The sequence below is a fragment of the Strix uralensis genome, chromosome 18, assembly GCF_047716275.1.
Source record: "Strix uralensis isolate ZFMK-TIS-50842 chromosome 18, bStrUra1, whole genome shotgun sequence".
Classification (NCBI taxonomy): Eukaryota; Metazoa; Chordata; class Aves; order Strigiformes; family Strigidae; genus Strix; species Strix uralensis.
The window spans coordinates 481,951-494,361 of NC_133989.1; the positions used below are offsets into that span (position 1 = coordinate 481,951).

Genomic DNA, 12,411 nt, shown 5'->3' on the forward strand with positions numbered 1-12,411 from the left:
GCGGCCAGATGTCTGGTCCTGCTCCCCAACGTGCACCACAGCGGCAGGGCAGGGCCCACGGCCTCGCGGGCTGTGCCGCAGGGTGGGGAGGGGTCTGGCGGTGCTGCCACCGAGGGCAGGAGCCGCCCGCAGCGGTGCAGAGCCCACAGAGCTGCTGGGACAGGGCCGCGGCTGCTCGCTGCATTAACGACCTCATGCAGGAGAAACCCGGAGCCGGCTTAATAGCAAGGAAAACAGCCGAGCTGCAGAGCAGCAGAAATAAATCAGGCTGGAAATGGAGCGGCAGCGAGGAAGGTGCCGCCGGAGTGGCGCAGCCCTGAGCTGAGGCCCGGAGGGGAGGGGGGCAGGGGCTGCGTGGGGCCAGGGGCCAAAGGACATGGCGCTGGGCAGAGCGGCTGGTCCCTGGCCCCGGGTGGGAGGAGGGGGGGTCCCCACCACGCGCCCATCCCCACCACCACGGCCCTGCGGCCAGGGCAATTGCACTGCCAGCGGCACCAGGCAGGGTCACCGACCTGCTCCGCACCCCGGGCCCGGGGCGAGAGCCATCCCCTCCGCCAGCCTTGAGCCCAGGAGCACCCGGGGACACAGGGACAGTGCAGGGGCCACGGCGGCAGCCCCGGGACAGACCCCGCGGCTGTTTGGAGCCAGTCGGTCCTTTGGAGACCACCTGCCTCCTGCCAGTTGACTCACAGTCGGGATCCTGGGAGCCGGTTTGCCTGCGCGCGGCGGTGATTCACCATCTGCATTTCCCCAGCAGACGCGGCCACTCCTGGCTGACCAGGGGGCGAAGCCCCGAGCACTGCAGGTGACACCGACCCACAGGCTGACCCCCCACTTCCCACAGGTCCCCAGGCTCCTCTGGCGTGGGGCAGCGGGGCCGCAGTGTCCCTGACAGTGCGGCCAAACCACGGGGCAGAGCCTGCAGGCTCCTGTGCAGGAATGGCTGCGGGACACCCTGGCCCACAGGTCCAGCCAGCGTCACCCCAGAGCCCCCGTGGACGCACACTCAGCACCGCCGGCACGTGCCCTGCCCTGTGTCCCCCACCAAAGGGTGCATGAGGGGTTCTCAGCGTGGACCCAGTGTGCTCCTTGCTCCGGGTTTGGTCTAAAGTGCTGCACCCAGCGTTCATTAGGTAATGGCGGTGGCACAGGCTGGCACCCCCCTGCTCGCCACAGCCCCCACCTGCCCGCACCAGCCCTGGGGACTGCAAGGATGTGGCCACCATGCCAATGAGGACGCCATCCAGGCCGATGGTGGGGCCTGGCCCCAGCATGGGGATGCCAGAGCCCACCTCCAGAGCCCACCTCCCCCCCCGACCCGGACCGAGCAGGGCCAGGCGGCACCTCAGGGGCACGGGGGTGGGGGCAGCCTGGCAGGGGGGACATGTTCGCAGCCCGACAGGGCCCTGGGACCCCACCAGGAAAGCAGAGCCCGCGGGGGCCTCGCCTCCCCGCCTGGTACCCAGCCGACGACATCACCGTGCTGGTTTCCATGGCAACGGCGAGCCACGGCCGCCTCGGCTCCCGCTCTTATGTAACGGCGCAGGCAGCCGGACACCGGCCCCGCGTGGCACCCGCGCCCCAGCCCACCAGCACCCGACGGACCCCGCGGCCGGGCCCCCCAGCCCACCCTGACCCCACGGGCTCCGCACGACAGACGCCAGCAGCACCTCGGGGCACCCACGCTCTGACCCGCCGGCAGTACAACAGCCCCCAAACCTCACAGTCCCTCCAGCCCCCAGCCCGGGGCACTGCCCCTCTCCAGCACCGCAGGGACCGCGGCCCCGTGCTGGCATCGCTGGGGCTGCCAGAGCTGTGCGGGGCTCAGCAGCTCCTCACCTGGTGGTGCCGCCGGGAGGATCAGCCCCGGGAGATGCCCCAGGCTGGCGGGAGGTGGGGACATGGGGACGTGCACGTGGCACAGCTCCGGTGTCCCCGGGGCACGGCTCGGGGGGACTCCCAGCCACCCACCTCCCTCCCGGCCCCACAGGCTGGAAGGAGTTAAGCACCGGGGCCGCGGGGTCCCAGGTGACGATGCGCTCCCCGCTCCCCGCTCCTGCCGGAGACCATTTTGCCGCAGAGGGGCTGGTGCAGCCTCTCCCCGGCAGCTGCCACAGGATTTGTGGTCTGTGCAGGCAGAGGCAGGCAGAGGCAGGCAGAGGCACCGTGGCCCGTCCCCGGCAGGGCCCACCCTGTGTCCCCCATCCGCCACGGCCAGTCCCTGCCCAGCGGCACTGAGAGGTGACACCCCAGGGCCGTGGGGACACGCAGGACACTGCCAGGTCCCCCCAGTGCCTGCCAGGCCTTCCCATGCCCCCACTGTCCCCGCACAGCCCGGGGACAAGCGGCACCGGGGCAGGAGCGCAGGACGGGGCCCGGCAGCACCGAGGCCAGGCAGCCCGACGCGTGAGCGGAGCAGAGCCGAGCTGTGCCAGGCTTCGATCCCGGCGCTCAGCCGCCCCCCTCCCCAGGGATCACTCAACATCAATCGGCCTTTTAATTTGCTGCGGCGGCTGGAAGGGCTCACGGCGGGATTGCTGGCAGGAACCCGCGGCCCCGCTGCGGGCACCGCACCGTCCCGCTCGCGGCGGGGGTCACCGCTGACCCTGCCTGCCCACGGCGTCCCAGAGCCGACCCCACTGCCTGCACCGGCAGCCCGGGGCCCCCAGGACCATCCCTGTGCCCCCGGAAGCTTCCCTGCCCCGCAGGGCAGTGCTGGGGCTGCAGCACCAGCCACAGTTTGATCTCCCGATGGCTTTTTAGCCCTAAATTGGGTTGGGAAGCGTCACATCCCTTATCCCAAATCCTCCCTAATCGCTTTACATGGCGCAGGGCACCGAGCGCTGGCTGGGGGGAGCCCAGGCAGCCAAACCTGAGGGGCTAATTAAACCAGAGCTGCTGCCGGGGCAGCTGCCTGCTCCTGCCCGGCCAGTGCGTCCCCCCCGTGGCACATCGCGAGGGCCGGCTCCCTCTGGCCACCACACATGGCGAGCCCTGGCCAGGGACATCGGGCGCTGGGGCTGCGGCAGCAGCCAGAGGGAGCAGCGGGCGAGGGGGGGACGCGGCAGGGGCAGCCCGGCCCCACACTCCCCCTGCACCTCTGTTTGTGCTCCTGCCGCACCTCAAGGCCCGCCGGGTGTCAGCACAGGGACCCCCTGTGCAGGCCTGGCCGCTGGCCCCTCCTGGGCTGCCCTCCCTGCACCAGTCCCACCAGCCCCAGGGGCTGCTCTCGGCGCTCGGGGACGTCCCGGGGCTCACCCAGAGGCACACGGGGCACCTTGACTTTTGCTAGAGTGTTCGACGGTGCTGGCTGGCGAGCAGCCTCCCCCCACTCCCCAGGGCTCTTCCCGCAGCAAGGGGCACCCCAGGGTGACCCCGGCAGCACACGGGGGAGCACGTGGCCCTGGCTGATGTCCCCAGCTGCTGCCGCTTTGCAGGAGCGGCTGGTCGGGGTGGCCACGGCGCTGTGCTGTCACCCCTGGCCAGCAAGGGGACTTGGCCATGCATCCACTAGCCTGGTCCTGGTCTGAGGGTGGCCATGTGGCCTTTATGGTGGCACCTCTGCCCCCACCCAGGCTGCCTTCCCCCCCCGAGCAAGGGTATCTGCCAGCTGCCCCAGGTAGGGTCACCCTTGGAGAGGCCACGGAGCCCCCGTGGCCCTCACCGAGGTCACCGAGGCAGAGCACATGGGTGGCCGGGGCAGCACTGGCAGCGCACAGAGCGGTGTTGGCTCTGCTGGGGTGGGGAGGGGAGGGTGGGGTGCTCCCCCCGCCCCGACGCTGTGCTCTGCCCCTCCAGCCGGCGAGCACACCGAGTGGCCTTTTGGGCTGGATTCTGTCACTGCCTGACCCAAATTGGACCAACTGCTACTTCAGACCTATCCTCTTGCTTCCTAAACCCGGGATTATCCTCCCTTTGATCAGCCGGCCCTGCAGGCGCAGGATTTCCAGCACAGGCGCTTTGCCTGGCTGCGTTTAAACGGCTTCCCAGATCCTCCGACAGCCCCAGCGCTGCCTCGCAAATGGCCGTGGACAGAAGCTCCGGCAAAGCTCTGGCCCCGGGTCTCCGGTGCCTCCAGGCTGGAGCCCTGCGGCGGGGCTGCGGCTGACATCTCCACACCCCGAACGGAGCGGTGCAAGCTGCCAGCCCGGACACTGCAGGCAGCAGCCCTGCCTGCACCCCTGCTCCCCACACTCGCCAGGCTGCCGGGGCTGGAGCGTGTCCAGCCCTTGCCACGAGGCTCCCGCCGGCGAGGGAGCGGGGACCTGAGCAGGGACAGTGCTCAGCCCTTCCAACACAAGTGGCCAAGTGGCACCCAGGGCTTCGGCGGCTCCACTGGGTCCTGCGAGTCGCCAGCCGGCCAGCGCTGGAGCAGCTGGGACACGGGGGGGAGGCCCCGTTGACATGCGACAGCTCTGCCACCCCCCAGGTCGTTCACGCTCCCTGCAGGGAGCTCAGTGGGACCCTCGGTGGGGGAAGCAATCCCACCCCCCCGCAGCAGCTGCCCTCGGCTGTGCCTCCCCCCGCAGACACTCCCCTGCTCTCCCAAGCCCCCCGGTGCCCCCCACCGCCTCCAGCCCCGTGCCCGTTGGCCCACGGGGCACCATCTCGCCAGGCCCCGCTCCAGAGACAGCCCGGCTGCTCCATCTGTAGCGGCAGCGTGTCCAGCCCTCCCGCCAGACCCCAGCAAGGCCAAAACGCCTGCTGCCACGCCGCTGGCACTGCTGCGATGGAAACGCAGCGAGCGGGACAGATCCTGCCGCTGCAGAGGGCAAGGGGAGGGTGACAGACCAGGGAAGAGCACGGCTGGGGGCCAGCGCGGCTCCCCCCAGCCCAGCAAGGTGCCCCCGAAGAGTCCTGCCAGCCCTGACCTTGAGTGGAGCCGTGAATAAACAAGCAAATAAACAGCCTCAGGTCGGCGGAGCAGAGCGAACGCCAAAAGCCTCGTCGCGGCGGTGCCCAGAGCCTCACTGCAGGCAGCCGGTGAGTTCTGCAGCGACTGCCAGGGCCGGCTGCCCCCCTGCGAGGGGAGCCGGTGGGGGGCTGGGGGGAGTCAGAGAGGCACTGCAGGTCCCCCGTGGCTGCCTGTCCCCGGCTCCAACCCACCCCCGATCCCGACAGAAACACCTGCAGGAGAGCTGCTGCACTGGCCCGGCTGCCCGGGGCTGGACGTGGCCCCGCATGGCCCGAGGACCCCCCGCAGGGCCCCAGAACACCCCCCAAGGGCTCGAGGACCCCCCGCAGCAGCTCGGCTGTCGGCGGGTGCCCCGGGGAGAGCTCAGGCCAAAGCACCCGCGGCCCATGCGGCTGCTGCCAGGGCCCGGCGGCCCCACCGCCCGCAGCCCCGGCCCCTCGCCCGCGGCTCGCAGCGGCCCTGCACTGCAGCACGGACCGGGGGGGCACGGAATGGCACGGGCTAGAGCCGACCAGCTCGGCTTGGCACGGCTGGGCTCGGCTCGGCTGGGCTCGGCTTTGCGGGGCGCAGCGAGCGGCTCCTGCCGGCCCCGGCGCTGGGCCCGGGCGGCCGCTTCAGCACCGCGGACAGCGGCGGCGGCCCCGGGGGAGGGGGGGGGGGGGGCAGGAGGGAGGGATGGGGGGGCGGCAGGAGGGAGGGATGAGGGAGGCGGTAGGGAGGGATGGGGGGGCGGCAGCCGGAGATGGGGGGGCGGCAGTTGGGAGGGATGGGGGGGGTAGCAGTGGGTATGTGGGAGGCGGTAGGGAGGGATGGGGAGGCGGTATCCGGGGTGGGGGGGCGGCAGCCGGAGGGATGGGGAGGAGGTAGCCGGGGGGGTTGGGGGGGCAGCAGCCGGGCGCGGGCACCCCGGCGGGGGTGCCGGGCGGGCGGGAGCGGGCCGGTGCAGCGGCCGCCGGGGACTGCCCGGGGGGTGTCGGCGGCCGTTGCCCGGCGGGGTCGCCCGGAGCGCAGCCCCGCAGCCCCCGCCCGGGAGGAGGCCCCCCGGCGAGCCCCGGGCACGGTTCGGCCCCGCCACGCCGCCGTTTCCCGAGGCTGCCGCAGCGGCGGGAGCGGGGCCGGGGCTGCGCGGAGGCGCCGGCAGCGGGCGCGGGAGCAGCCCCGCACCGCCCGCACCGCCCGCCGCAGCCCCGCGGGGCCGCGGACCAAGAGCCGCCGTCGCGGCCGGTGCCGGTGCTGCCCGGCGGCGGGGTCCGGCGGCCGCGTTCCGCTTCCCCCCCCCCCCCCCCCCCCCCCCCCCCAGCCCCAGCCTCCGCGGCCCCCGGCCCCTCGCCGCCTCTGCCACCCCGCAGCGCCGAGCCCCGGCCCCCCAGCCCGGCAGAGGCGGCCGCCCCGGGCTCCCCCGGTGCCCGGTGCCGGTCCCTCACCTTGGCTGGCGCCGCCGTCGCCGTCCTCGCAGTCGGCCAGGTTGTTCAGCATGGCGCCGGCCGCCCGCCCGCCGCTGCCCGGGAGCTGCGAGCACCGCGCTCCGCAGCCCAGCCGCGTCCCCGCGCCGCCCCCCGCCGCCGCCGGTGGGAGGGGGCTGCAGTGCGGAGGCGCCCGGGCTCACGGCTCGCTGCTGCCGGCGGAGCCCAGCCCGGCCGCCCGCTTCATCACGTATGCAGGAGGCATTGCCCCCGCCGCCGGGGGGGGGGGAGCAGCGGCGGGCAGGGGCGAGGCGGGGGAGGGCGCGGAGCGGAGTGCACACCGCCTCCCGGCTGAGCCGGGGGGGGGCGGAACTAGGGCACGGCAGCGCTGCGGGTCCCGGCTGGCGCGGGCGGGACGGCCCCGCACCCCCCCGCACCCCGCACATCCTCCCCGCACCCCGCACACACGCCAACTCCCCCCACTCCGGTGCAGCCCCGGGACTGGGCACCGACGCATCCCCGGGGGACGGCGAGGCCCGGGGCCAGGAAACCCCCCGAAACCCCCCGCCCGGGCAGCCCCGGCCCCCGTCCGCAGCGAGGCCGGGGTGGGGGGGGGGGGGGGGCAGGTCCCGGGAGGGGGGCCGTGCCAACCACGCTGAGGACCGTTTTGCGGGCAGCAACACCCCAGGGGTGCAGGCAGGAGCCCAAGGCTGCAGGCAGCACCCCAGGGGCGCAGGCAGGACCCAGCGGGCAGAGCGGCTCTCCCTGGCGGGCCCTGGGGGGGTCGGAGCCCACCCACGCGCGGAGGCCGTGGCCTGCAGCCACCATCACCCAAGGACACTCCGGGGAGGGGGGGGGGGGGTGTCAGACCACCCGGCAGCGGGGCCCAGGCTCGGGCAGGGGCTGCCGACCCCCCTCAGCAGCAGCTCTGCAGGGGGGGGTCGCTGCTTGCAGACCACAGCGGCCTCGGTCTGACCCCCCCGGGCCTCCAGGGGGGCCGGGGTCACCCCAAACACCCCGGCACAGCCCCCCGCGACCCCGGAGAAGGGCTGTGAAGGGGCCGGACCCCCCCCGGCCTCGCAGCCCGACCCGGGCAGGGTCGCGGGGGTCGGGGCGGGCTGGGGGCTGCAGGGCCCCCGCAGCCCCCCCTTCCCTCACCCACTGAAGCCGGGAGGGTCCCGGGCCCGGAGCCGGCTGCAGCTCCCGGCGTCTCCTCCGGGGCGGGCCGGGATCCCGACCGCCCGCGGCCCGTCGTTACTTCTTGACGGCCCTAATTAATTGTTTACTTTCTCCTGGTGCGGGGCCAGATGCTCCACAGCGCAGCGGCTCCCCGGCCCCTCGCCTTGCGGAGCGGGGGGGGTTCTTGGACCCTCGCACCGGCCCCGCCAACCCCTTCCCCAGTCCCCATGCCCCCCCCGGCCCCGAGTCCCCCGGAGGGGCCCAGCGCTCCCAAGGGACGGGACTGCCCCCCCCCCCGCGCGCTGCCTGCGGGGCCGGGGCTGCAGGCAGGAGGTAGCGGGCAGAGCCTCTCTGCTGGGCGGGTCCGGGGGGGTGCGGAGCCCACCCACGCGTGGAGGCCGCGGCGAGCGGGTGGTTTTGCGCAGGAGGCCGCCGCGCGTGGGCTCAGCCCAAGAGGGATTTTCCTGTTAAAACAGATGGGGGGGAGGGAGCACGTGAAAGACCACTAATCCCCTAATCCCGGGATTACGGCTCCATTTCAGGGGCCGGGATTTGCCAGCAGAGCGCGGGGGGGGGGGTGCGCGATCGGCAGCATTTGCTCAGCCCATGCGCAGGATCCCACCGTGGGGGGGACACGCGTTGAGGGTGTCCCCGGGACAGAGCCAGACGGAGGGGGCTCGAGCCCGCCCGGCACTGACCGAAACCCGGCCCGGGGCTGGGGTGCGCGGCCCCAGCGCGCCGGGAGCGGGGGGGGCTGGCGGGGGGCAGGCGGCTCTCCCCCGGCATGGGGCGGGGGGGATCAGCTGCAAGTGGCACCCGAGCCCGGGGACAGGCGGGATCCTGGCGTCAGCGCCCGATTTAACCGCGAGAGGCTGCCCGGGGGGGGGGCTGCGCGGCTCCTCTGCCAGGCCAGGCGGTTGGCACGGCGCAGATAGACACCCCCCCCCCGACGCCTCTGCACTCCCCCGCCTCGGGATGGAGATTGCTGAGCTGTGCGAGACTCCCAAAGCCGGTCCGGGACACGGAGCACCCCTGAAAACCGCCCTGTGCCACCGCAGACCCCCCGAGCGCGTCCCAGACCCCCCCTGCACCCCCCGTGGGGCGCAGAGCCCGGATGGGGGGCACGTCCCCGCAGCCCCTCCCCAGGGGAGGGGGTCCCGGCCGCGGCCCGTCCTGTCCCCGGCCCCAGTCAAACCCCCCAGGAGGAAGACACGGGCCGGAGGCGCCGGGAAACCCCCAGGGGGGCGCGGACCCCCGGGCACCCCCGGCAGCCTCCCCCGGTGCTCGGCCGGGAGCAACTCGCAGAGCCGGGGGGTCGAGGGCGTGAGGCCAGACCCCCCCCCGGGAGAGAAGAGCTGGGGCAGCGGGGACCCCTGGAGGAACGGGGGCGCGGGGGGGGGTGGTGTATTCGGGGGGGGGGGGGGGGGGGCAGCGATGCACAGACGGAGCCGGGGGCAGCGCCGGGGGGTTTCGCACCGCGCTGTGCCCCCACCGCGCTGTCCCGCCCGCCCCGTGAGCCCGGGGCAGCACCGCGGCGGGTGGCGGGGGGGTCTCGCAAAAACAGAGCCCGGAGGTGACACTGGGACCTGCCAACAGCTCCAGCGGCGGGACGGGGCGTGGAGGGAGGGACGGGGGCCCGGGGCCCGTGGGGTGGGAGCGGAGCCGCGGGGAAGCGGTGCGGCTGCCCGAGGGCAAGAGCAGAGAGAGGCAATGGGGCGGGGCAGGGCGCTGTGGGGCAGGGCAGGAGGCGGTGGGGCAGGGCAGGGGGACGTGAGGGCACGGGGATGCGCCGGGCCCCGCTCCCGGCGGCGCAGCCGAGGGGCCCCCGAGCTCCCCGGGGCCGGCCCTCGCCGGGGGCTCCCCGAAGGGGCGGGAGCGGGGCCGCGGCTGACCGAAGCACTGGGGTGTCCCGCGTCCCCCCAGGGTGTGCAAGCACCCCTCCGCGGGGTGCCCTGCGCCACCCTCACACCCCGGCCCCCCCAGGGCAGCGGCCCCCCAGTGGAGGGCCCCTGTGGGCAGCAGCTGCGCGGGCGGGACGCAGCCAGGGCTGGTGGGGTCCCCACTGCCCCCCCACCCCCCCGCTGCGCACCCCCCGCTCGGGGCCGGCCCCCCGCAGCCCGGCCCCACGGCTCCGCCCTCCCCCGGCGGGGCTGGGAGAGCGGCTGAACCCCCCCCCCCAGCATCAGAAGCCGCCGGCAGGGATGACACCGGGCACGGTTTCCATGGCAACGAGAGAGGCTCCTTAACCACTTGGTTGCCATGGCGACTGCCGCCGAGCCCGGCTGCCTCGGGACACGGAGGGGGGCTCCGCTCCAGGGATGCCCCGGTGCCCTCCCCGAGCCAGGGCAGCTGCCCCACGGCCGGCGCCCACGGACGGGGGCGGGACCCAAGCCCCGCACGGCCGGGTCCCAGGGGACCCCTACCCGATCTCCGACTCCACCCCCCCCTCCCGCCGTAGGTGCTGGGGGACACCCCCGTGGGGGCGGCCGCGTCCCGCGGGCGGCGGGGCGGGGCGGGGCCGGGCACACCCCCCCGTCGGAGCCCGGCCCGGCCCGGCCCGGCAGCGTCGCCTGGTGGCGGCGAGGCCCCGCGCAGCCCCCGCCGCCCCCCGCGCAAACCCGCGCAAACCCGCGCAAACCCCGCGCAGCCCCCACCGCCCCGTCCCGACCCCCCGCGCAGCCCCGGCCTTGCTGCAGCAGTGACCTGCGCCTGGCCCCTGTGTCCCCGCGGCGGCGTCCTGCCAGCACCCTGCCCGCACCCTGCCCGCGGCACCGGGCAGCCCCTCCCCGGGGTCCGCGCGGCCCTGAACCCCCTCCCCGGCCGGGGGGGGGGCGGCGGCCCCGCGGCCCCATCACGGCGCAGGGAGCGCGGCACCACCCCTCGCCGGGCTGGTTGCCCTCGGGGGGGGGCGGGTGGTCCCGCAGCGCCGGGGCCCTCCCGCCGCCCCGGCACCGAGCAGCACGGCCGGCTGCAGCCCCCACCTGCTCCCGCCCCGGGACCTGCTCCGAGGTCCCCGGGGCCTCCGCCACCCCCGCGTCGCCGCCAGCCCCACGCGTGACACTGGGAAGGGCCAGGGGACACCGAGCACCCCCCGGGACCCGGCCCCTCCCCGGCCATCCGCAGCCCCACACCAGCCCCGTGGCACCCCCTCCCATCCATCCCCCGGGAGGCGACATCCACGGCCCCGGGACCACGGAGCAACGCGGGGCGCAAACAGGGACCCCGACACACCCCGGCACAGCCCCCACCATGGCTGCGGCCGACCCAGGGTGCAGGGCCGGGCCGCTGGCTGTCCTCTGCGAGGGCACAAGGTCACAGCTCAGCCAGGGAGGGACGCCGTCCCTGCGCCTCCCTGCCGCGGCCCCTGCAGCAGCTCCCCCCAGCTCCCCCCCAGCCAGGCCTGCTCCTCGCCCGGCCCCCTCGGCCCCCCGTCAGTAGATCAGCCGCCGAGCCGATAAGCCGTTCCTGGAGGGCCACAGGCTCCGGCCGCTGCTCCAGCTCAGCACCGGCCACTCTGCCCCTGGCGCAGCCCACGGGCCAAGCCCAGCCGCCCCAGGAGGCCGGTGGGTGACAAGTGGCCGTGGACCTGCTCGCCACCAGGCCCAGCCCTGTGCCATCCCACCACGGCCGGGACACTGGGCAGAGGACCCCCAGGACCACGGCCCACCGGCGGGGGCACAGCCCGGCCCGGGTGTCGCGGCGCCCGTCCAGCTGCTCGCTGCCTCCCACCAGCGCCCTTTGCCAAGGGCGCAAGGTCACGGCTCTGCACGGTGCTGCCGTCGGCCGGTTTTCTGGGATCGATACGGCTCCGGTGACGCCATCAGGTCCCCCGGGCACCGCGAGGCGACGGCCTGCCGGCCCCACCGCCCGTGCCCCCCGCAGCCCCGTGGGCCGCAGCCCACCCTCCCCACGCCTTCACGCAGGCCCAGCCGTCGCCTCACAACCCAACGTCCCCCAGGGCCCCCCAAGCAGCCACGTGCAGCCTCGCCCCCCGCAGCCGCCCCCCATGTACCAGCCGTGACCCTGGCTCCATCCCCAGCTCTTACCCCCTGGGATGGGGACGGGCAGGGGGGGCTCCCCGGGGAGCGGCGGCAGCTCCGGGGGGGGAGCCCGGGGATGAGGCATCCTGCCCGGGCGGCTGAACCCCGCTCCCCGCTCTGCACCCCCCGCCCCCGAGTCCCGCAGCCCCGCGCCAGCCCGGGGGGTCCCCGCTGCCTCCGAGGGGCCCGGCCGACCGGGGCTGGCCCGGGGTGACTCCGCACCCCCCCACGGTGCCCCCCGACGGGCTTGCCCTGCCCCCCCCCCCGCCACTGCTCTGCCCCGCGGACCCTCCCCACAGACCCCGCTCCCCTGGCTCTGCCCCGCGGGCTCTGCCCCGCAGACCCCTCCCCACGCACCCTGCCCCACGGAGCCGCCCCTCGCAGCCAGCCCCACCAGCTCTGCCCCACGGAGCCCCCCCCGCGGCGCCCGCCCCGCCGGCCGTGCCCGGGCGCTCACCTCTGCCGTCGCGGCCGGGCAGGCGGCCGCCCCCCGCGCCGCGGTCGGGTCCGCGGGTGGCCGTGGGGCCGTGGCGGGGCAGCGCGGTGACGGTGAACCGCCGGCTCATGGCCCCGCCGCCTCCACAAGTGGCTCCGGGCCCCGGCGGCCGCCGAGCGCGGCCCCGCCGGGCGCTGACCGGGGTCCTAGTGCCCGCGGCACCGCCCGCCGCGCCGCCCCCGCGGCTGCAGGGCTGGCACGGCTCGGCTCGGCTCGGCTCGGCTCGGCTCGGCTCGGCTCGGCTCGGCTTGGCAAAGCTCGGTGCAGCTCGGCTAGGCTAAGCTCGGTTCGGCTCGACGGGACGGACCGGGGGCCGCTCCGCCCCGCAGCCGCCGCCGCACGGGGGGTGCCGGGACCGGACCTCGGCGGGACGGGACG

At 75.6% G+C, this 12,411-nt stretch overlaps 1 protein-coding gene across 3 annotated transcripts in view; it reads right to left on the minus strand.

Moving 5' to 3' along the window:
- Positions 1–12,153, minus strand: part of SLC12A5 (solute carrier family 12 member 5) — a 30,569-nt gene extending 18,416 nt beyond the window's left edge. For 2 of the 3 annotated variants that reach the window (XM_074887850.1, XM_074887849.1), the window contains exon 1: positions 11,995–12,153. In XM_074887850.1, coding sequence (XP_074743951.1) covers positions 11,995–12,103 — 109 coding nt within the window. In that variant the 5' untranslated portion in view covers positions 12,104–12,153. Of the gene's footprint in view, positions 1–6,339; positions 6,550–11,994 lie in introns of those variants that run through there. The other variant, XM_074887851.1, reaches the window with a different exon arrangement.
- Between the last annotated feature and the right edge of the window lie 258 nt (positions 12,154–12,411).